Source organism: Stegostoma tigrinum, chromosome 9 (assembly GCF_030684315.1).
Source record: "Stegostoma tigrinum isolate sSteTig4 chromosome 9, sSteTig4.hap1, whole genome shotgun sequence".
Lineage (NCBI taxonomy): Eukaryota > Metazoa > Chordata > Chondrichthyes > Orectolobiformes > Stegostomatidae > Stegostoma > Stegostoma tigrinum.
This window is the reverse complement of record NC_081362.1, coordinates 23,177,654-23,203,640: the sequence shown is the minus strand read 5'-3', so window position 1 is coordinate 23,203,640 and position 25,987 is coordinate 23,177,654. Positions and strand designations below refer to the sequence as shown.

Genomic DNA, 25,987 nt, shown 5'->3' with positions numbered 1-25,987 from the left:
TCAAAATTCATTTTTAACATAATTAATAGCAAAATTTACTTGATGCTTTGAATACAATTCTCCATGAAAATAGTTTCTTATTTCTCCTTTAGTGTGTAACAGACAGCTTTTTAATCAACTTTCAATTTGTTTTCTTTCTCCCTTTCCCAATGGATGGGTATTTCTAATATTTAGTAATGTCTTGTGAGACCACTTAACATGTTCTTATTCAATGATGACAGATTATGTAATCTTCAATTTTTTGAAGTAATTGCTTTAACAGTTAGGCTGGCACTGCATATTTTTGGACACCCTTTGTTTAAATTACAAAATGAATTGGTGAAAATCTCAATTATACTGAAGCAGCTCGAGATCCATTATTGCAATAGAAACTTACTTTAGGCTATATGATAGGCTGACCCTAAGCTTCTATAATGTAATGAAATATCAGAAAAAAAAGTGACTACAATGTGTTATTGCCCTTGCAGAACATAGCACCTAGGCTACAACAGTTGTATGCGGGGGGTGTAACTGAAAATTAGCAGTCATGACCAATCTTGCGTGTGTGTATCAGGGGTTTCTAGAATGTTATTGCAAGGCAAGCTACTTGTGTGTATGTAGCTATCCTTCCTTTTTCTTTCCTACCCACTAGCGCAGCTAAGTATTTGATTCTTGAACATGTTGATCTTTCCACCACACGAGAGATATGACAACAAGACATCACAGTCAGTTTCTTTTCCCACTGATTAAACAAACAGAAACTGTTGTTTTTTTTAAATATATTGTCTTTATCCACAATAAGATCAGTCTCAAGCCATTTTAACTTGAACATCAATAGGCATCAAAGTAATTCAAATTGTCCTTTCTTTTAGAGATATGTATATATTTGAAAACACTTTACTGTTCCATTCTATTGCTTTGTGTTTCATTATACTTCTTGATGGTTTGTTACCTATAACAGTTCCATTCCTCAGATAGTCCTCTGGTTCCTACTTCAAATGATGATTCTTTATTGATGACCAACATTGTGCCAATTGACAATGAAACTATCTCAGCTCAGACTGGGTGTGCTCACTTCTCCCTTAATCTTCCCCTGGAGCCAATGTCAATGATAGCATTGGTACAGACATCAGCAAACAATGAAACAAAGACCCAGGATAGAGCTGCAAGCTTGCCATTTATGACTAATTGTCTCATCAAGTGAAAAGTTTTTGTACATGTTGGCTACAAATGATCGAGTAACTGCAAGATAAACTCTAAACTTAGTTCACAGATCTCAACGCTCATTTAGAGAATGGCAATGTGCTATAATGACTAGAAGAACAATCCGATTCTCCCACTTCAATCTCTGCTGTGAAAAATAGAGCTTGTCTTCCATAACTTCAAAATGTGCCAAAGCTCAAACGAATTACTTTGAAAGGGTGGTCTCTATATTTTTGTAATATAGGAAATGCAGCACCAAGTTCTTCTACAAGAATAATCAAAAGAGTTTGATCACCACAATCCTTTTATGCATTGTCATGCAGTCAACTTTAAAGTAAAGCCAGTCCTCTGGGAGGATGGCTATGCCAATGATGTGACATGTGATGGCAAACAAGGCACCTGAAAATGAATAGCCAATGACAATTATAACTGTTTTAAGTTAATTGCTTTTTCTAAATTAATTTGAAGATCTTCAATCTATAATAATATTGGGGTAAAAAACCTATCCATTGAATTGCTAAACATACCTTAAATCTTGCCCAATATATTGTCATTTTGCTTATCATTAATATTAAAGTTCTGTTTGGTTAAATTTGATTTCTGATTTGACTTTCATGGTCACTTGTACCAAGATACATTGAAAAGTATTGTTTTGCATGCTATCCAGACAAATCATACCTTACATAAGTACATCAGTGTAATAGAACAGAATGCGGAATGTAGGTGCACAGAAAGATCAACTCTAATATTTGAGACATCCGTTCATTAGTCTGATAACAGTGAGGAAGAAACTGTTCTCAAATCTGTTGATATATGTTTTCAGACTTTTGTATCTTCTGTCTGATGGAAGAAGAGTGTATAACTGGAGTGGGAGGGGCCTTTCTTTATGTTGGCAACTTTCCTGAGGCAGCAGGAGGTGTAGGTGGAGTAAATGGAAGGAAGGCTGCTTTTCATGATAGACTGAGCTGCATTCATAACTCTGTAATTTCTTGTGTTGTTGGGCACAGCAGTTGCCAAAACAAGCTGTGATGCATCTGGATACAATGATTTCGATGGTGCATCCATAAAGATTGGTGATAGTCATTGTGGACGTACCGAATTTCTTTAGCTTTCTGAGAAAGTAGAGATGTTGGTGTGCTTTCTTGACTGCAGTGACGACGTGAATGAACCAGGACAGATTGGTGATATTTACTCCTCGGAACTTGAAGGACTTGACCATCTCCACTTCAGCACCACTGATGTAGACAGTGGTGTGTTTTTCAGTCCACTTTCTCAGGTCAATGGCCAGGTCCTTTACCTTGCTGACGTTGAGGGAGAGATTTTGTTTAACTCTATGCCACTATTATTGCTATCTCTTTCCCATACTCTGTCTTGTTGTTGTTTGATATTGGTCCCTCAATGGTGGTGTCATCAGCAAATTTGTAAATGGAATTAGAGCTGAATTTGGCCACACAGTCATGAGTGTATATGGAGTACAGTAGGGGGCTGAGTACGCAGTCTTGCGGAGCACTGGTATTGAGGAGTATTGTGGAGATGGTGTTGTCATCTATCTTTTTTGATTGTGGTCTGTGGGCCAGGAAGCTGAGGATCCAGTTGCAGAGAGAGAAGCAGTGTCCTAGGTATCTGAGTTTGGAGATGGGTATGGTTAGAATTATGATGTCGAAGGTGGAGCTAGAGTCAGTAAATAGGAGTCTGTCATAGGTGTCCTTTTTCCAGGGATGACTGTAGGACCAGGGATTTCAAGTGTTTTTACTGGAAAGTTGGTTTATAACAAAGAAGGCTGATGAAGGGAAGGCTGTTGATGTGATGTACATGGACTTCCAAAATGCATTTGATACGGTGCCACACAAGGGACCTGAGAGGAAAGTTATATGTCATGACATAAAAGCAACTGTAGCTATATGGATATGAAACTAGCTGAATTTAGGAAAAAGAGCAATGATTAATGGGTATCAGAGATAATGGGAACTGCAGATGCTGGAGATTCCAAGATAATAAAATGTGAGGCTGGATGAACACAGCAGGCCAAGCAGCATCTCAGGAGCACAAAAGCTGACGTTTCGGGCCTAGACCCTTCATCAGAGAGGGGGATGGGGGGAGGGAACTGGAATAAATAGGGAGAGAGGGGGAGGCGGACCGAAGATGGAGAGTAAAGAAGATAGGTGGAGAGAGTGTAGGTGGGGAGGTAGGGAGGGGATAAGTCAGTCCAGGGAAGACGGACAGGTCAAGGAGGTGGGATGAGGTTAGTAGGTAGCGGGGGGTGCGGCTTGGGGTGGGAGGAAGGGATGGGTGAGAGGAAGAACCGGTTAGGGAGGCAGAGACAGGTTGGACTGGTTTTGGGATGCAGTGGGTGGGGGGGAAGAGCTGGGCTGGTTGTGTGGTGCAGTGGCGGGAGGGGATGAACTGGGCTGGTTTAGGGATGCAGTAGGGGAAGGGGAGATTTTGAAACTGGTGAAGTCCACATTGATACCATTAGGCTGCAGGGTTCCCAGGCGGAATATGAGTTGCTGTTCCTGCAACCTTCGGGTGGCATCATTGTGGCAGTGCAGGAGGCCCATGATGAACATGTCATCAAGAGAATGGGAGGGGGAGTGGAAATGGTTTGCGACTGGGAGGTGCAGTTGTTTGTTGCGAACTGAGCGGAGGTGTTCTGCAAAGCGGTCCCCAAGCCTCCGCTTGGTTTCCCCAATGTAGAGGAAGCCGCACCGGGTACAGTGGATGCAGTATACCACATTGGCAGATGTGCAGGTGAACCTCTGCTTGATGTGGAATGTCATCTTGGGGCCTGGGATGGGGGTGAGGGAGGAGGTGTGGGGACAAGTGTAGCATTTCCTGCGGTTGCAGGGGAAGGTGCCGGGTGTGGTGGGGTTGGAGGGCAGTGTGGAGCGAACAAAGGAGTCACGGAGAGAGTGGTCTCTCCGGAAAGCAGACAGGGGAGGGGATGGAAAAATGTCTTGGGTGGTGGGGTCGAATTGTAAATGGCGGAAGTGTTGGAGGATAATGCGTTGTATCCGGAGGTTGGTAGGGTGGTGTGTGAGAACGAGGGGGATCCTCTTGGGGCGGTTGTGGCGGGGGTGGGGTGTGAGGGATGTATCGCGGGAAATGCGGGAGACGCGGTCAAGGGCGTTCTCGATCACCGTGGGGGGAAAGTTGCGGTCCTTAAAGAACTTGGACATCTGGGATGTGCGGGAGTGGAATGTCTTATCGTGGGAGCAGATGCGGCGGAGGCGGAGGAATTGGGAATAGGGGATGGAATTTTTGCAGGAGGGTGGGTGGGAGGAGGTGTATTCTAGGTAGCTGTGGGAGTCGGTGGGCTTGAAATGGACATCAGTTACAAGCTGGTTGCCTGAGATGGAGACTGAGAGGCCCAGGAAGGTGAGGGATGTGCTGGAGATGGCCCAGGTGAACTGAAGGTTGGGGTGGAAGGTGTTGGTGAAGTGGATGAACTGTTCGAGCTCCTCTGGGGAGCAAGAGGCGGCGCCAATACAGTCATCAATGTACCGGAGGAAGAGGTGGGGTTTGGGGCCTGTGTAGGTGCGGAAGAGGGACTGTTCCACGTAACCTACAAAGAGGCAGGCATAGCTGGGGCCCATGCGGGTGCCCATGGCCACCCCCTTAGTCTGTAGGAAGTGGGAGGAGTCAAAAGAGAAGTTGTTGAGTGTGAGGACGAGTTCAGCTAGGCGGATGAGAGTGTCGGTGGAGGGGGACTGGTCGGGCCTGCGGGACAGGAAGAAGCGGAGGGCCTTGAGGCCATCTCCATGCGGAATGCAGGTGTACAGGGACTGGACGTCCATGGTGAATATGAGGTGTTGGGGGCCAGGGAATTGGAAGTCCTGGAGGAGGTGGAGGGCGTGGGTGGTGTCACGGACGTAGGTGGGGAGTTCCTGGACCAAAGGGGAGACAATGGAGTCCAGATAGGTGGAGATGAGTTCGGTGGGGCAGGAGCAGGCTGAGACGATGGGTCGACCAGGGCAGGCAGGTTTGTGGATTTTGGGAAGGAGATAGAAACGGGCCGTGCGGGGTTGGGGAACAATGAGGTTGGAGGCTGTGGGTGGGAGGTCCCCTGAGGTGATGAGGTCGTGAATGGTGTTGGAGATGATGGTTTGGTGCTCGGGTGTGATTAATGGGTACTTGGATTATAAGACAGCTTATTGTGGAAATTCCCAGCAATCAGAATTGGGACCCTGTTTTTCCTGATATATATAAATGATTTAGATCTTGATGACAATGTCAACATTTGCCAACAAAAAAGAAAAAGAGACAAGTTGTAAAATGAGGAAGATCTTGCGGAACATTAAAAGGATATTGACGTGTTGATTGAATGGGCAAGTAGGAGACAGATAAAATTCAGTACAGAGAAATGTAAGGTGATGCACATTGATACAACAAAATAAGCAAAACAATATAAAGAAAAGGTTACTATTCTAAAGGTTGTGCAGGAGCAGCGAGTCATTAAAGCTGGTATAATTGGGAGAGAGAGTTGTTAGTAGAGCATATGGCATTCTAAGACTCAAACAGAACCATGCAATACAAGACCAGGGAAATTATGATGAAGTTCTATAAGACGTTGATTGGACTTCAGCCAGAATATTGTCTACAGCTCTGGGTGCCACACTTTCAGAAGGATGTGAATGTGTTGATGAGAGTGCAGAAGAAGTTTACAAGACTGGTTCCAGGGATGAAGTATTTCACTTACAAGGAAAGATTAAAGAAGTTGAGACTGGTTTCCTTGGAGATAAGAAGTTTGAGGAGATTTGATAAAAGGTTTTCAAAATAATGATGCATTTAGACAGATTGGATTAGGAAAACCTGTTCCCAGTATAATTTTGAAGAGTTTTGCAAAAGAAGCATATGCAAGGTAAAAAAAAGTTAGTAGTTGGCACACAGGATGCACTAGTAGAAGGGACGTTTCGTGGCTAGCTGATTCAATTGGGTCATTTAATAGGGTAATGTGTAATTATTTAAAGAGAAACGATATGCAGAATTAAGGGGAAAAAGCATTTTGTTAAAATGCTCAAAGAGCTAGTGCAGACACAATGGGCTGCATAGCCACCTGCAGCATAATCAGTTTGTGATTCATCATTAGTAGTCTAATTTTGACCAAATCCTTTGAGAATCTGTCAAACAATGCAGAGTTTTCCCCTTCCTAGAAATGGCCAGGCAGATGGTGGGAAAGGCAAATAATCACATGGGTTAGTCTTGGACAGGCCGGCTCAGCAATCACATTCTGTGTGGCAAGGCATTTGGCTAACCTTCCTATCTAGTACCAATTAAGGCCCTTAAGTGGACAATTGACAACCACAGGTCTCAACCTTGAAGAGATATCTACCCATTCCAGCCAGCTCAGCAACATCTACATGGGTCCCCCATTGATCTGAGGTTTAAGTGGGGAATGTACCAGCAACAGTAAACTCCTCTGTGGTGGTGCTGTTGAGGATAGGTCTGCCAGCCTCTGATTGGCCCTTGATCCTGTAAGGAGATGAGCCACTGGCCTGTCAAGTGCCAAGTCATTAAAGATTCAGCAGGATATCTTCCCATGGGTCTTGCCAGTTCTCCAGCTGATGCCTATGGCCTCCATCAGCTCCACAAGATGCTGCCTATGTTACATATTATATCACTTGATTGACTAGATGGATCATCTATCTATCATTTCACTCGGAAACAGATATTTGATAGTTATAACATTAATTTTAATAATAAAAAGAAAATATAATGATATTTTGGAGCAAGTTTCTGTCATTTGTATTCTTATAAGCAGTTTATACATCTGGACTGTCCTGATCCAAAATCTTCAATATGGTTCAACATTGAAAATAAAGGTATTTTTAAAAATTGTGTCTTCCAGGCAGAAGGAGAAGATAACCTTAAGAAGATGCAGCTGATGGAATTAGCGATACTGAATGGTACTTATAGAGATGCCAACATCAAATCACGTAAGGATATATTGGGTTTCTAGACCCTAGTGTGACTATTGCATAATTTGTCGAATATTTAACTTTTAGACAAACCCAGCAAAACCTTGGGGCAGGTGATTTCTGTATTGAATACCTAGAGGAGAAGAAAACGTGTAAAAAATGTTAACTATGTTAAAACAGATTCATTCTTCCATAAGCTTTTAACTCGGCAGAATCAGCCAAATGCAGATTTCCCCGACTTCAAATATTAAAGGTCTAGCCTTCCTTACCACTCCCATTATAGGGAATGCACAGAAAGGTGCTAAATCTCAAAACAAAAATGAGTCTGGAAAAGACTACCCTACAAAACTGTTATTTGCTCCCTGAAATAAGTAACCAGTTGGCAAATAAAAGTGGTTCCTGACCACAGAATTTCAGTTATTTACTGACAATTTAATCAACTTACGAAGTGAACAAGGAAAGTTTGTCGCATTTATCATATGGATTATATCAAGTAACACTGAGCACCTGCTGGTACTACATGCACAGATTTGATCCTTTTACTTGGGCTGTCACAGAAAAAATACACATGCTCAGTTTTAGGAAAGCATTCTTTCACTAAGGATAGCTCAGTTGACTGAATGGCTAGAGTTTAGTTCAGAAGCATGGCAACAGCACTAGTTTGATTCCTTTTCCAGCTGAGATTGTCTAGGCCCGCTTACTCTTCCTCTTGAGAGTGAAAGCAATTTCAAAGCACGAGAAATATTGAGAAGTAATGGGCTCAAGTTGAAGCATCAGCACACATTGAGCCAAGGACCTGCCTTAGGACAGAGTGTTCATGACATGACATTGCATAACTCTCCTACTAATGTGAATTTTTATTGTTTTCTGCAGGAATTCACTTGTTGATTTTTGGCCTGATTGTTGAAGGAGAAAGGCTCAACACTGAATTGCTGTCTAATGGGCAAATAATGCTCATCGATGGCTCATAATGTGCACTAGTCCAGCATTATTAATTCCCTTCAATGGCATTGAATATCAAATCAGAGGGAATCTGGGTGTCTTCCATTTTAAAATTGCCATTAGCACAAAGACAGACCAAAAGCAGGAGGATATATTGACATAAAATTGAAATAATACATTATAAATAAACGTTTGAGGCTCAGAAAACACCTGGGATTCAAATTAATATTTTTAGGGTTTTTTGTTGCGTTTTAATTGCACATAATGTTATTGATAGGATTGTCACTTTATAATTGCTCCCAGATATTCATATTAATTTGGGTTAATTTATGTATTCCTGCTCCAGAAAGGCAGTCTTTATACAACTGAGCAGAAGCCAGCTTCTGTCCTTTTTAGCAGATCTGTATTTTGGGGATGACCCATGTATACACCCAAACTATCTGAACCTCTCGACTTCGTGACTGACCTGCAATTGCATGGGCAATTTTCCTTGTTCTTCATTTCTATGACTGGAATATTTTTGTAACAGTCCCTCAGTGTCTGCAAATCTTTTCCTAAATATAGTATCGTAACATGCCTTATTTACCATATAAAGAAAATGTCCCAGTTGGAAATTTTGTGTGCCATCTCTTCACCCCACCCCACACCCCTCACCCACACCCAAACACCCTCATTACACATTCCACACCCCACCCCCCCACACACACACAGAACCACCCCCCCCCACACACACACAAAATCACCCCCCACACACATACAGAACCCCCCCCCACACACAGACTCCCCACACACACACATACACACATTTCCCACCAAACACGTGCCCCACCCCACCACATATGCCCTACTCCATCCCCTCCACGCACGCGCGCACACAATCCCCTACACACACACCTTATCGCCCCACACACCTTACCTCCCTACACATCCACAGTTCCACACATGCCCACACCAAATTTGTCTCTTGGATTTCAGCGCTTTAAAGCATTAGTAAATGGCACGTAGAATTCATATGGTCTAAATATTAGGTTTTGCCAATATGCAATGCTCCATAGAGCATCATTTGTTCATTGGCTTTAAAAGGATGATGCAATTTAATTAGCTTCAAGTCATTGACAGTTTGATTCACTTTTATTTGCTCACTATTGATATAAAAATGTACTGATTGAATGAAATCCGAAGTGTTTAGGAATTTGATGTTTAATGGAAAATGCAATCAAACACCTTTATGCTGATTTCTGATTAGTAACTGGCCTACCTCAGGGAGAGTGCACTCCATTTCAATTTTAATAAGGCTGCTCACATTATTAAGCATCTTTACTATAAGTGTTTACAGAGCCGTCGATGCTGGCAAAACAAAAAGAAGGCTATTCAGGCCATTATGTGTGCGCACTAGCTCTTTACTGGAGGAAAACAAATTCTATACCTTGTCTGATTCACTAGGCAGTCACTCCAATGATATTTTAAATATTTTGCTATAACCCCAGAAATACAGATATTAATGGAAAATGCATTGGACAATAACATCCTTGCGTACTACTCAATTTAAAAAGAATTGCATTTAAGGTCTATCACAACGTCAGAGCTTCCTAAATCACTTTGCAACCAATTAAATACCTTCAAAATGTCATCACTATTGGTAATGGAGGAAATGTGGCCACCATTTTACATTAAGGTTAAGAGGTAAATATCAGCTGGAGCACCACATAGAGCTCATATAGTAGCGTGAGGATGGAAAGAGTGGTGGGACAGACAGTGTGCATATGTAAAAATGTTGTCAATGAAATCTTGACTTTTGACTTCTGAATTATGAAAAGCCTCAGTAGTTTACCTGGAGAAAATGAAAATTGCCATATTCACATTTTCAACCAACCTGTTCAAACATGTTATATCACACCTGTGAAGCAGATGGGCCTGGAACCTAGGTCCTCTGGCGCAGAGCTAGGGACATTATCACTGTGCCACAAGAACCTTTAGATCATTGCATTAGAAGCTGAACTACATTATACATTGTTTAAGGCTATAAACAGAAGCCTGGGAGCTATTGACCTGTGAGTCTAACATCGGTGGTGGGTAAGTTGTTGGAGCTGATTCTGAAATACAGGATTTACATTCATTTGGGGAGACAGGAAATGATTAGGGTTAGTCAGCAGAGTTTTGTGTGATGGAAATCGTGTCTTACAAACTTGATTGAGTTTTTGATGAAGTAACCAAAAAGATTGATGAGGGCAGAGTGGTAGATGTTGCTTACTTGGCCTTTAGTAAAGCCTTTGATAAGATTCCGCATGGTGGACTAATTAGTAACATTAGACTACATGGGAGTCAGGGTGAGCTTGCTGATTGGATAAAGAATTGGCTTTGCAGTAGGAGAAAGAGGGTAGTGATGGAGAGTTGTTTTAGACTGGAGGCCTGTGACCAGCAGTATTCTGCAGGGATGGGTACTAGGTCCACTTTTGTTTGTCTTTCTTATAAATGATTTGGGTAAGAATATAGGAGTCATGGTTATTAAGTTGGTGGATGACACCAAAATTGGTGATGTAATGCACAGTGAAGAAGCTTATCAAATATTACAAAGAGTTCTTGATCAATTGTGTCAATAGGCCGATGAGTGGCAGATGGACTTTAATTTGGATACATGCGAGGTATTGCATTTTGGTAAAACAAACAAGGGCAGGACTTATAAAATTAACGGGAAGACCCTGGGTAGTTTTGTAGAACAGAGTGACCTAGGGGTTTGTTGAAATTTGCATCGCAGGTCGACAGGGTGGTTAAGAAGGCATTTAGCACTTTTACCTTCATTGCTCAGACCTTTGAGTATCGGAGTTGAGGTTGTACAGGATGTTGGTGAGGCCTCTTCTGGAGTACTGTGTGCAGTTCTGGTTGCCCCGTATAGGATGGATATTATTAAACTGGAGAGAGTTCAGAAAAGATTTACCAAAATGTTGCCAGGAATGGAGGATTTGAGTTATAATGGACAGGCTGCAACCTTTATTAATGGAGCGTAGGAGGTTGAGGGGTGACCATATAGTTTATAAAATCATGAGGACCATAGATAAGCTAAATGGCAAAGGTCTTTTCCCTGAGGTGGGGGAGTTCAAAACTAGGGGGAATATTTTAAAGGTAAGAAGAGAAAAATTTAAAAAGGACATGAGGGACAACTATTTTTGCACAGTGAGCGGTTTGTGTGAGGAATGAATTACCAGAGGAAGTGGTGAATGCAGCTACAGTTACAATGTTTTTAAAAAACATTTGGTAAGTACATGAATAGGAAAGGGTTGCAGGGATATGGGCCAAGTACAGGCAGGTGGGACTAGTTTAGTTTGGGAAGATGGTTGGCATGGACTAGATGGACCGAAGGGTTCATTTCCAAACTGTATGACTCCATGATTCTATTATAAGATGTAACTCTAATGTTTTTATCCTCTGCTTACTTTAAGACCAACTGGATTTTGAGTTTTTCAGTTCCCATTTTTAGTTGAGTTTAATTGGAAGTTGGTTCATACTTTGGTTAAAAATGTGCTTTAGCATTGCAAATTATCACAGCTTGTACTAATTATTTCTTCTTCATTTTTCTTTCATTCCACCTGCTTTTTTGGCTTTTCTCCGTTTCCAACTTTTCCTTTTCCTGATACACACTGTTCTGTCCGCACCTTCACTATGAATTTCCTTTGCTTACTGTAGCTGCCCTTGCCTTTTCTCTTGCAGCAACAGCCCAAGCACCACGGATCATTACAGGGCCCACATCAGTTCTACCACCAGCTGCCTTGAGAGCCCCGACACCAGCTGGCCCGACTATTATGCCTCTAATTAGGCAAATACAAACAGCAACAGTAATGCCTAACGGATCGCCTCACCCGACTACAATAGTTCCTCCTGCACCTGAAGCCAGTCTAATCTATACTCCTTACGACTATCCTTACACACTGGCACCAGCTACTTCTATCCTGGAGTATCCCATTGAGCCTAGTGGTGTATTAGGTAAGGAAACTTTTCAAGCATTATTGTTCCACTTCATGTTTACATCCTGATACACTATTTGAGCCAGTTAAGGCTCATTTAGTTTTACTGAAGCTTGACTTTTAATTCGTTGAGGTGCACAAGCCTATTTGAATTAGCCGTTTGAAATGATAGTGTAACATCTGATGAGGACCTCGAGTTCTTTCCAGCAGTCTTGGAAAACCCATAATTTAAACTTCAGAAGTATTTAAGCTTCTGCTAGAAGTAAAACATCAGTAATAAATAAAGTCAGTGTGCAATTATCTCTGCATTAAGCTGAGACCTAATTGTGTGCTCATATTCATAACAAAATATATTTCGGTCGTTACATCTTCCTGAAATTGATTTATTCCAACAGACCTTAATACCACTGGTTACTAATAAGGTATTGCTTTTTGAAAGCACTGGTAAGCTGTATATTTCATGCTTTTTTGATTGTTTTTTGTATAGTTAACATTACAAGAGAATTAGAGCTCATGCAGATTTTTTTCTTATTGCTCCAGCAATAAGGTTGCAAAAAAATGGCAAATCGCAAATATGAGGAAATGTTCAAAAAAGTATAAATAGCTGATTTTTGAGGAAGGCAAAAACAAACTGCTAAGGATACTGGAGATCTGAATAATTACAGAAGGTCCTGGTGAAATTCAACAGGTCCAGAGAACTGAAGTTCCAAAGAAGAGTCGTATTAAAATTGAAATGTTAGCATTGTTTCTGTCTCCTAGTTGCTGCCAGACCTGCTGAGGTTCCCCAGCACTACATGTTTTTATATTTGGGAAAAATAACAAATGCACTGCACCTAATTAAGGGGCTGCGCTCCTAAAACTTGTGAGATTTCAAATAAATCTGTTGGACTAAAACCAGGTGTCATGTGACTTCTGACTTTGTCCACCCCAGTCCAACACTGACACTTCCACATCATGAAAAAATTACGACAGCACTTTTTATTAACCAGTGTCTGTGGGACCAGGAATATGGCAATTGATCAAATATTCTGGCTAATCAAAAGGTCCACATAAAATTGCACACTAAGCAATAGGAACATAATGCAGGGGGTGTACACATCATTGTCATACTTTATTTACAGCATAAATCAACTTTGCATTAAATAAAACTTACTGGCAGTGAGCCTTCTCACATGCATCCTCACCTGACTACGTAGACATCGCAGAGATTGTGATAACACACTAAACTTCAGCCATTTGAAGAATATAGTTTTTGCCGGTTTGTAAGGTGTCAGTTAAAACAAAATTTGCTGTAGTTGACTATGTTTATTTCAAGCCTGTTTTGGTTACCTGATGAGACATACAGTGTTGGGGCTGGGTGGGTATGGGGAGCTATATATTTGTATAACCTATATATATAATCCCAGTCTTTCAATTTCACCATCATTCACTTAAATCTGACAAGAAAATTTAACATTTCAATCTTAACATTGTACTTGAAAACAAAGTGTATAGTACATCATGTTTTTGACAGATCAATGAGCGGATAGAGGGAATTCCTCTGTTGAGGAACTCCAAAATAAGTGGACACAAATTTAAATTTGAAGAAGGGCCACTGGACCTGAAATGTTGCCTTTGCTTTCTCTCCATAGATGCTGCCAGACCTGCAGAGTTTTTCCAGCAATTTCTGTTTTTGTCTTAAATTTGAAAGATGGTTCCATGAAAAATGTCAAGAATTTCTTGACACAAAAGCAAGTAATAAACTGGAATTCGACCTTCCAAACTGCTGTTTAAGCCTGGTCAATAGAAAATCTCAAAAAATTAGTGATGGATTTTAGTAACACATTATGAAAACGATTAAAAGTTAAAACATCAATACAAGTAGACATAGTTAATTGAACATACAGAATGAATTGCGGAGTCTGAATCTTATGTTGTTTTCTTAAGTAAGTCTGAGTTGCATCAGGTTTTCTGGAGGGATTTCCGCCAAGGGGCCTGGCAAGTTTACTTAACGTATCGTATCAAACTCACCTCATTAACTATCTGCCTAAGGATACCTCTTGCCTGGTTTCTGCCCACTTTGCCATGTACCATTCTAAAGACAACTTGCCACTCAGCAGATAACCCATAAATAACCAGCATTCCTTGCAATAACACCATCTTTTAAAGCCCATTGTATACATGGACCAGCGCTGTCAATCCAGAGTTACGCTGCACAGTTCCTGACATTTTCCCTGGATGTGGCAGATGCGGAAATTGTCACTCCATCTTGTGGGCATGAACCTGGATGTCCTGCTGGATGGGATGCTGCAAATGTCAGACTTCCTGTTTCCATAGGACCAGCAGAGGAAGCCAAAGCACTAGACCATGCCAGCTTGGTCTGAGGTTGCCAACTGTGTTAAAGATCTCTGTGCTGTTTGAAGAACAATGAACTTTTCTACTCTGCCAGTGTAAGTGCCACCATGTTTTCTCTGATACCTCACACCTACTATATCTGTGTTACTGTACCCATCACCCACTAATGTTCATATTCACCATTCTCATTAATGTTCCTTCATTGCAACCCTGACACCTTGTATGCTTTCTATGATGCCTAATGACTCACTCAGGACACCAAAAGCTTGAACCAAAAGTAACAGCTGTGCCACCTACTTTCAGGAGATAACAAGGTGTAGAGCTGGATAAGCACAGCATATTGGACACTGGGCACGAGCATCCCAGGGCACGTTCCATGGACACTGGTCATGTACTTACCCGTGACCTCGAACAACTCTCACTGCCCATCTCCCAACCTCTTAAAGGAAATTTCTGCATTTAATGCTGCACCACCAACTACCAATGTGATGCTGCAGCAAGGACATGAACCCAGCTCATATATTTGCCCAGGCTGCTCCTTTGTGTCTGCGCTAAGTGGTAAGACAAGATAGAAGTAATCTGAAACAAAAACAGAATTTGCCGGAAAATCTCAGCAGGTCTGGCAGCATCTATGGAGAGAAATTAGAATTAATGTTTTGGGTCCAGTGACTCTTTGTGAGAAATGATAGTTCTGTGGAAGTGTCACTGGACCTGAAATGTTAATTGATTTCTCTCCATAGATGCTGCCAACACTGCTGAGCTTTTCCAGCAATTTCAGTTTTTGTCTCTGACTTCCAGTGTCTGCAGATCTTTTGGTTTTTATTTAGAAGTAATCTGAGCCTGGTATCTCTGGCTGAGGATGAAAGTGCTAAAAAAAAATGCAAAGCAAGTGATTAGCTGAATTCATCAGGCACTCCTTCCAGTTTCCTTGTCTAGCTTGGTAAGATAGGATGCTGATATTAATAAGGTGAGTTGGGCCATTAATGAGCTATTCAGCAAAAATAATCTCCAGTAATTGGCAACTTGCCACTGTCTAACAAACTCAAGGTACTATTTTAAAAACGTGTAAAAAGTGGAACAAGATTCTCCCAATGTCTAGGTGGACCTCAGCAAAACATTACCGTCTGATTCTGCCGTAAATTTCCCTATAGCCCATATTGCTCAGACTGCTGTAAGATTCTACCGTATGGGCTGAATGGTTTTGTCTTGTTCTTATATTCCTGAAGCCTCTTTGAGTCAAATTTGCTATGATGTTGTGGTGCAGTTCCCACAAAAATGCTTTGCATATTTTCATGGTAAAGGTTATATATGGTATTAATTAAATTTTGGCAGATGTAATCTTTTTCTCTCATTATTAAAGTAGCACATTTTATGACAGGTTTTTGCAGTAGTAATTATATAAAAGAGAAGTATTTTCTATTTATCGTGACAAAGCGTATCTGAATGTATTTGTTAACATCACAGAAGATCATTTAAGATACAGGACAAAGCCTATAGGACAAGGCTGTTTTATTAACAGGGAAGTGCTGAAAAAAATTGACCTTCTGCCTATAGGTGTTGACTGATTTTCCGCATTTTAGGGTAGGTGATGGTCTATGGTATAGTCTCAGGACTAGCAATCCAGAGACCCAGGTAATGACCTGAGAGCCTGGTTTCAAATCCCATCATGGCATATGGTTCACTGATGTCTTTTGGGAAGGAAACTTCTGTCCTTACCTAGTCTGGCTACTTATCAGTCCAGACTCTCGGTGCTGTAGTTGATTCTTAACTGTCCTCTGAAATACCTAGTGAGCCATTCAGTTGTATCAACTGCAAGTAATGAGAAAAGCAATGAACCTGCATGTGCAGAGCCACTCCAATGTTCCAACCATGGTAATTGGTGTCCAGAATTTATTGCTGTGCATGGCCTCACAGATCCGTGCAGCTGGTAGGAAAATTAGAGGCAACACTACTGAATGCAGTCGCCAAAATTAGGAGAGCTGACTCTCAGGTTAGTCAAGCAGCAGCCGACCTGGTCATAATCATGGAATCATATCTGACAGAGAAATGTTCCAAACAGCACCATCACTGGATACGTCCTATTAAATCAACAGGACAAATCCAGCAGAAATGGGGGCAGTAGAACTGAAGATGTGTTCCAGAACTTGTTGCACCCCTAGACAAAGCTGTCCCAGAACGGTCACAACACTAGCGTCTACCTGATAATGTGGAAAATTGCCAAGGTATGCCCCTTACACAAAAGCAGGACAAAGCCAATGGGGCCATTTTACTGCCTATCTGTCTATTCTCAATCATCAGTAAAGTGAAGGAAGGTGTCATCAACAGTGCCATTAAGCAACTCTTGTCTCGCAGTTATCTGCTCATGGATACTCACTTTGGGTTCCAACAGTGCCACTCAGCAACTGACTTTATTACAGCCTTAGTTCAAACATGGACAAAAGCATTGAATGCCAGGGATGAGGTGAGACTGATGGCCCTGACATTAAGGCCATATTTGATGAAGTGTGGCATCAAGGGGCCCTAGCAAAACTGGAATCAGTGGGAATCATGAGAAAACTCACTGCTGGTTAGAGTCTTACCTAGCACAAAGGAAGATTGTTGTATTGGATGGAGGCCAGTCATCTCCGTTCCAGAACATGGGTGCAGAAGTTCCTCAAGGTAGTGCCCTAGACCCAATCACCTTCAGCTGATCATCAGTGTCCTTCCTTGCATCATAAGGACAGAAATGGGGATGTTTGCTGATGACTGCATGATGTTCAACACCATTCATAACTTCATAGATACCAAGCCATCCTTGCCCAAATATAGCAAGACATGGACAGTATTCAGACTTGGACTGACAAATAACAAGTAACATTTCTGCTACATAAAACCTTTCCTGTTGGCCAATGCCTGGCAATTAATTGTCATGTTTTGACATTCAGTGGTATCCCATTGGCTGAATGCCCGCTATCAACATCCTTGGGGTTACCATTGATCAGAAACTCAACTGGTCTGGTCATATATGTAATGAGGCTACAAGACCAAGTCAGAGGCTAGGAAGACTGTAGTGAGTAACTCTCCAAAGCCTGTCCACCATCTACAAGGCACAAGTGAAGAATGTGATGGAGTATGCCCAACTTACCTGGATGGGTGCTGCTCCAAAAACAGTTAAGTTTGACACCATTCAGGACAATGTAATCTGCTTGATAAGCACCACCTCCACAAATGTTCACTCCCACCACAACAGATGCTCAGTAGCAGTAGTGAATGTTAGCTACAAAATGCAATGCAGAAATTCACCAAAGATCCTTGGACAGTACCTTCCAAACCTACAATCATTACCATCTAGAAGAACAAGTGTGGTAGATCCATGGGAACACCACCACCTACAAGATCCCCTCCAAGTGACTCACCATCCTGACTTGGAAATGAATCACTATTTCTTCAAGTCACTGGGCCAAAATCGTGGAATACCCTCCCTAATGGCATTGTGTTTGAACCTATGCCAAATATACTTCAGTTCCAGAAGTCAGCTCACCACCATCTTATCAAGGGCAGTTGTGAATGGGAAACAAATGCTGGCTCAGCCAGCGATGCCTATATTCCAGTGATTAATAAAAGAAGGTGTAGTGTGCCGGTTGCTGAAACTGATACAAATCACTATTAGCATTTCACAGACATTCTGATTATATATAAAAAGATGTCTTTTGAGGCTCTTGAGAATAATCCCAGTTAGTTTTAAGGAGCACTAAATGCTTAGGGCAGCAATTGGCTGAAAGCTAATCATCATTTATCTCATATCACTCTGAGACAGCTCTTTTAGACTATTTTGAGCCTCATATGTATGAAGTATTCGAGATCAGACAGAAAAATATAGCTCGTTTTATTGTTCCACATTCATTCTTTACACTGTTATTGGAAACAAATGCTTTCTCTTCAATTTATAGACCATATTTCTGACCGTTCCATGGATGGCATCATAGTAAAAGCACTATGATGTTCATCACTGGAACTGTTACTTCTGGTACATTGCTACATGTTCACTGCACTCCTAGCTAGAATATTTAACTATTGACCATCAAGAAACATTTATTGATCTCTCGCCCCACATTGCTCTGTTTTGTTTTTGTAAAACTGCTGAGCTCTCTATCATTACTAATTCTTACACATTACTAATTCCTTCACATAATATTCTTTTTTTTATAAAACCACAAGCTTTTTATTTGCAACAATTGCTGCAAGATAGAGTGAAACATAACCATCTATGTGACCTCTGTGTGTAGTCTATATTGGTGAATAATAGACACTCACTATTTGAGAGTAGAACGTGCCATGTATAAGGATGATCTGAACACAGCCAGATGGAGCAATCTTGAAGGGCTGAATAGCCTACTCCTGTTTCTGTTTTCTGTATTTCTATGGATGCATGTTGGTTTGTGTATTACAAAGGGAGCCAGAGACATTAGGGTCCTGGTGAGGCCACACCTGGAGTACTACGTGCAGTTTTGGTCTCCTTACTTGAGAAGAGATATACTGGCACTGGAGGGGATGCAGAGGAGATTCACTCGATTGATTCCAGAGTTGATAGGGTTGGATTATGAGGAGAGACTGAACAGACTGGGATTATATTCATTAGAATACAGAGAATGAGGAGAGATCTTATAGAAACATATAACATTATGAAGGGAATAGATAAGGTGGAGGCAGGGAGGTTGTTTCTGCTAGCAGGTGAAACTAGGACTAGAGGGCATCACCTCAAAATAAAGGGAAGCAGATGTAGGACTGAGGTCAGGAGGAATTTCTTTACCCAAAGGGTTGTGAATCTATGGAATTCCCTTCCCAGCGAAGTGGTTGAAGCTACCTCGCTGAATGTTTTTAAGGCAAGACTAGATAAATTTTTGAACAGTAAAGGAATTAAGGGATATGTTGTGTGGGCGGGTAAGTGGAGCTGGGTCTCAAAAAGATTAGCCATGATCTTATTAAATGGCAGGGCAGACTCGAAGGGCCAGATGGCGTACTCCTGCTCCTAGTTCTTATGTTCATGTTATCATTACAAAAGTTTAACTTCTTGAAGAAAAATCGAATTAGGTGCAAATATTCTTTTGCTGTATTTAACACTAATGCACAGGAATCATTTCTTGAACAGTTTCTAATGATCTAACAAGGCTGGAAAGGGTGAGTGATCAAGGTCTTTCTTTTTTCCCCAGGATTGGGGAGCCCAGAACTAGATGGCACAGGTTTAAGGTGAGAAGAGAAACATTTAAGACAGACCTGAGGGTAACATTTTCACGTAGAGAGTGGTTTGTGTATGGAACGAGCTGCCGAAAGAGGTAGTGGAGGCAGGTACAATTATAACATTTAAAGGTATCTGGTACGTGGCTTTAAAAGGATGTAGACCAAGTGCTGGCAAATGGGACTGGGTCAGGCTGGGACGTCTGGTCGGCTTTGACAAGTTGAGCTAGTGGGTCTGTTTCCATGCTACATAACTTTGTGACTCTGACTAGAAGATCCATCCCCACATGGTTCCTTATCTGAAAATATTACATTTTAAGAAATACCCAGAATGTTGTTATTTTCAAAAATCAATGATAGCAGTTTGGATTGTAGAATTGCCTAAATGTCTGCCTTCTATTATTGTGCCTATGTTCATTAAACTACTGTGCAAAATTTGGAATATCTATGTTTTCTGTTGTTCTTTTGAGTTTCATTTCCTTTCTGTCACCAAATGAGAGAGTGTTTAAACATGATAATTGAAGAAATAGGTTAATTTGAGCATAAAGATTGCAGAGTGAACGTACAGCTTTTTAAACAAGATCTTCCAAAAGCTTCAAGGAAGTTGAAGCTGTGTTCTAGCAATCTCATCTTTGTTTTTGAATCTTTTTGTGACCTCACCCCCTCCAAACTCCATAACTGTCTCCAACTGCACAACTGTCTAAAATATCTCTTTTCATCTAATTCTAGTCTCTTGAATAACCCGATTTTAATGCTTTTGGTAACCTCTAGTCCTAAACTCAGTAATATTCTTTCTACACCTCTCCACCTCACTTTCCTCATTTTAATACACTCTTTGAAATTCAGCCATCTGACTTAACATCATCTTATATGACTCGGTGATAATGGGAACTGCAGATGCTGGAGAATCCAAGATAATAAAATGTGAGGCTGGATGAACACAGCAGGCCAAGCAGCATCTCAGGAGCACAAAAGCTGACGTTTCGGGCCTAGACCCTTCATCAGAGAGGGGGATGGGGTGAGGGTTCTGGAATAAATAGGAGAGAGGGGGAGGTGGACCGAAGATGGAGAGAAAAGAAGATAGGTGGAGAGAGTTTAGGTGGGGAGGTAGGGAGGGGATAGGTCAGTCCAGGGAAGACGGACAGGTCAAGGAGGTGGGATGAGGTTAGTAGGTAGATGGGGGTGCGGCTTGGGGTGTGAGGACGGGATGGGTGAGAGGAAGAACAGGTTAGGGAGGCAGAGACAGGTTGGACTGGCTTTGGGATGCAGTGGGTGGAGGGGAAGAGCTGGGCTGGTTGTGTGGTGCAGTGGGGGGAGGGGACGAACTGGGCTGGTTTAGGGATGCGGTGGGGGAAGGGGAGATTTTGAAGCTGGTGAAGTCCACATTGATACCATTAGGCTGCAGGGTTCCCAAGCGGAATATGAGTTGCTGTTCCTGCAACCTTCGGGTGGCATCATTGTTGCACTGCAGGAGGCCCATGATGGACATGTCATCTAAAGAATGGGAGGGGGAGTGGAAATGGTTTGCGACTGGGAGGTGCAGTTGTTTGTTGCGAACTGAGCGGAGGTGTTCTGCAAAGCAGTCCCCAAGTCTCTTGGAAACCAAGCGGAGGCTTGGGGACCGCTTTGCAGAACACCTCCGCTCAGTTCACAACAAACAACTGCACCTCCCAGTCGCAAACCATTTCCACTCCCCCTCCCATTCTCTTGATGACATGTCCATCATGGGCCTCCTGCAGTGCCACAATGATGCCACCCAAAGGTTGCAGGAACAGCAACTCATATTCCGCTTGGGAACCCTGCAGCCTAATGGTATCAATGTGGACTTCACCAGCTTCAAAATCTCCCCTTCCCCCACCACATCCCTAAACCAGCCCAGTTCGTCCCGTCCCCCCACTGCACCACACAACCAGCCCAGCTCTTCCCCTCCACCCACTGCATCCCAAAACCAGTCCAACCTGTCTCTGCCTCCCTAACCTGTTCTTCCTCTCACCCATCCCTTCCTCCCACCCCAAGCCGCACCCTCATCTACCTACTAACCTCATCCCACCTCCTTGGCCTGTCCGTCTTCCCTGGACTGACCTATCCCCTCCCTACCTCCCCACCTAAACTCTCTCCACCTATCTTCTTTTCTCTCCATCTTCGGTCCGCCTCCCGCTCTCTCCCTATTTATTCCAGAACCCTCACCCCATCCCCCTCTCTGATGAAGTGTCTAGGCCCGAAACGTCAGCTTTTGTGCTCCTGAGATGCTGCTTGGCCTGCTGTGTTCATCCAGCCTCACATTTTATTATCTTATATGACTCAGTGTTGTTTTCTATAATGGTCCTGTGCCTTGTGGCATTTCATACAGAAAAGCGTGATATCATAGAATTATTATGGTGCTGAAGGCCGTTTGGTCCATCATGTCTGCACTCGCTCTCCAATAATCATTGTGACTTAATATCATGCGTCTGCACTGATGCATGTTGTTTCTATTTAAATAATGTGCATTTTAAGTACTGAATTGATTCTGCTTTCACCACACTTTCAAGTAGTGCATTATCAACCCCAGTCTCTAGCTGTCTGAAGAAGTGTTTTCTCACATCACATTTGCAGTTCGCTAAAAATCTCTGCCCTCTTGTTTACAAGCAGGAAAGGTTTCTCCCTACCTACCATATTCAGACCTCTCACGATTCTGAAAACTTCTATCCAATCTCATCTTAGCTGCCTTTTTTCCAGGGAAGAAGTTTCAGCATTTCCAGTTTCCCTGGAAAAGTTCCTCATTCCTGAAACTAATTTACCAAATCTCTTCTGTGTTCTGTCCATTGCATTCACATCCTTGCTATAGTATAGTCCCCTTAACTGTGCACAATGCTTCAGCTGTGGTCCAAAACAAAAAAGCCTTGTATCAGTTCAGCATAACCTTCTAGTTCCTGTGCCCTATCGCCCTAGAAATAATGCACATGAAACTGCGTGCTTTCTCCACCTGTCCTGTCACTTTCGAAGATCTATACAAATAGGTCCCACAATTCCTGACCCCCTGACATTTTGTAAACCCGTATTAGGTTGTCTGTCCATGTTCTTCTTACCAAAATGCATCACCTCACAGTTCTGCACATAGAACTTCTACTGCTAACTATCTGTGAAGCTGGATGAACACAGCAGGCCAAGCAGCATCTTAGGATGCTGCTTTGTTATCCCGAATACAGTACCTTTATTAAAATAGCGAAGCAATTTTAAATGCTTTTAGTCATATCACAGATTTGTTAATAACTTAGATTACTGGAAGATAGATGTATTACATTCTATTTTGTTTATTGCTTGAGAAGCCATTACATGTATGGAAAATTCTCTTCTCTTTACCCATGTTCCAGTGGGAATTGCAGATGGAGGCAATGAGAGAAAACAGGGGAGCAAAGTAGAATCAGGAAAAGAAAATCAATCTTTTCACTCTTATTTGTATTTCTTCCCCTTTCATTTTCCTTCCCTGAAGGCATTTATTTCTGCTGTTACAGCTCTCCATAGTTTCTGACTGTGTGACCATGACATTGTATTGTATATTGTCAAAATTATGAATATCAGAAAGTTGTTTGATAAGGAAAAGAAGATATATCCAGAGTTGAGCCTAATTTTTTGCTTCACTAGAAATATTGAAGCTAACTGTAGGATTAGCTCCCGTCTCATCTAAATGCAACTAATTCAGTATAGATTGAGTCTCTAAATAAGGGAATTCCTGGTCTATGTGTCTCATTGCATGTAACCTTTTTAAGATGAGCCATCAGGAGAGCTAGGTTTGACAATGTCTAATATTAAATTAGTATGGAATAAAAAAAATTATTTCTAATTTTGAGGTTTTTAATGACTTCCCCAAAATTTGATTCTAGGGATTTCTGTTTGATTATTCATTGTTAAGATGATATTGATTTTGCATTTATTGTCTATCCTTGGTTGCCCTGAGAAGATGTTAGTAGTTACCACTGTTATAGAAATAGTAATGAATGGTTTGCAAAGCCACTTTTAATGGCGGCCACCCACGTTGGCATGGGCCTAGAGTTGCACTGTTACCAAACTAGCAAAGGATGGCAAACTTCCTTCCCTGAAGAACATTAGTGGTTCAGGAAAACATTAGTTTGTTTTGCAATATTCTTAAAGTTGCTTGACTATTTTTGAATTTTACTGATGCCATCCCTTCGTTTTCCAGCTTTTATAAAAATGACGTCAGATTTCTAATTTGAACTCTCATTTTTTTTGTATCATTGGTTCAAGCTTGAAATTTTTCCAAATTTTTCATCGTTCTTCAATCTTATAGGACACACTGTCAGATTCATTATTTTCATATTGAATTAGATATAGTCATCCTTCCTGTCCAAATCAAAATGAAGAATTGAATCTATTTGTATGTTTGAAACCTTTAAAGTAATTTAATCTTTATTGCATTACCGCTGTTTGAAGCACAAATATATAAACATGTACTTCTTTCTCTATATATATTTGTAATATTGGCCCAAAGATTTATTTCTCAATAGTCAAATGCTTCAATTCTGTCAGAGGAGTCCAGAGATACCAATACTCTTCTTTATCAGTATCTGTTCATAAAGTGCACAACAACAAAAATCCATTGCTTCTATCAAAGGATGAGGCACTTTGGCATGTTACATTTATCAAAGAGTGCCTCCTTGAGAATTACTTCAGATTTACTAAGGACAGAAATAATATTCTGCCTGCATGAAAATTAGACTTCTGTTCACTCAAGCATTTTGCAGCTGATTTAGTTCAATTTGCACCAGGTATTTCATTTCTTAAAATTCCTTTTATTTAAAGAAACACAGTCAAAATATGTGCCTGAAATTTACAGTCAAATATTCCTGAATTCAGGAATAACAAATGTCACCATAAAGTAAAATGATCTCCTGTAGCTGTGGACAGGACTTGATATATTGAAAATTGGCAGTTAGATTGAGACAATACTATGGAATCCCATAAAGTGGAGAACAAGAACAGATAGACAGAGATCTGTTGTTTTCAAGTTTTTCTCCTGCTGGTGACAGAGCCATTTAAGTACACCTTAACTGAAGACTGCCTCATTTGAAGTATTAAATTTGATAATTACCCAGCCAACGGTAGACATTAAAACCTAGTGTAATATCTGGGTTACTACACAACTGATGCCTCATGACACCAATTCTCTTCCCCAACTCCTATGCCCTTCTCCTCCTCTCACCCTCCTACCACCACCACCCAACTCGACTAGAACCCAAAGCTGAACTACCAGACTATCTCCTGACCACCAGACAATCTCCCTTGACTTGACAGCGCCTCACAGAGCCAGGGACCCAGGTCCAATTCCGCTCTTAAGACAACTGTCTGTGTGGAGTTGGCACATTCTCCCCGTGTCTGCGTGGGTTTCCTTCAGGTGCTGCAGTTTCCTCCCACAGTCCAAAGATGTACAGGCTAGGTGGATTGGCCATGCTAAATTGCCCGTAGTGTTCATGGATGTGTAGATTAGGTGGGTTATGGGGGGATGTTCTGTGGGTCGGTGTCGACTTGTTGGGCTGAAGGGCCTGTTTCCACACTGTAGGGATTCTATGATTCTTGACAACCCCTCCTGTACCATCTTAGTAACTACTTTGGACCTACTACTCATTCCTAAGCCACCCGCCTGCCCTGACTGTCAATGTCATTCAACTAGACATTCCTCCCACACTTCTAACCACCCAAATATTCCCCACAGTCTGACTTTCCTCTGCCACCCCAACCTGCAGGGTTCATTTTCAATGTTTTGGAGATCCAGGTTCTGTTGTCTGCCATGGACATGAAATCTTTTGTTTTGTGATGTACGGATGTTGGCAAATTTTCTTTGTTATTAGCTCAGTGATTTGGTCTCTTAAGTTTTTATACCTTTAAATAAGTTTTGTTTTGCTTTTGCTGTTCTCTAACCGCTATGCAAAACTTTTCCTCTCGTGTGTTTCCTTAGCATTTCCCATGTTGCTCAAAGATGTACTCTGTAAAATCGTAGGCCTAAATTATAGATATTCATCAGCTCCGCTTCAAGTCTATAAAAGTTATATTGCTTCATACGTACACACAGTTGAGTATAAACATTGTTGTAACAATGTTCTCTTCTCAGAACAGCACATTTAGCAAGAATGAGAATGTCTGAGATTCCAAGTACACCCTTACTCTTGCAAGTATATTAGACTGTACTGAACTTCTACAATACCAGAAAGATAACTACTCACAAGAACTAACAAGTGATCATTCTACCCATGTGCATCAATCAGTCAAAGGCCTCAACCTTTGAACTAGCGGGTTTTGAGAAGATTTGTAACTACAAACACATATGGACCAAATACTGAACTACAGGAGCAACCATCCCAACACCCACAAACGAAGCTGCATGAGAACATTATTCCAATGAGCCACCACACACTGCAGCACAGAGGAACTACGAAGAGCAGAAGA

General features: G+C 41.6%; 1 protein-coding gene across 6 annotated transcripts in view; it reads left to right on the top strand.

The window, feature by feature from the left end:
• The window catches only part of LOC125454669 (KH domain-containing RNA-binding protein QKI), a 527,237-nt gene that overhangs the window by 485,694 nt on the left and 15,556 nt on the right, over positions 1–25,987 (top strand). For 3 of the 6 annotated variants that reach the window (XM_048535689.2, XM_048535686.2, XM_048535684.2), the window contains 2 exons: positions 7,028–7,115; positions 11,745–12,017. In XM_048535689.2, coding sequence (XP_048391646.1) covers positions 7,028–7,115; positions 11,745–12,017 — 361 coding nt within the window. Of the gene's footprint in view, positions 1–7,027; positions 7,116–11,720; positions 12,018–25,987 lie in introns of all 6 variants that reach the window. The other 3 variants (XM_059648416.1, XM_048535685.2, XM_048535683.2) reach the window with 1 other exon arrangement.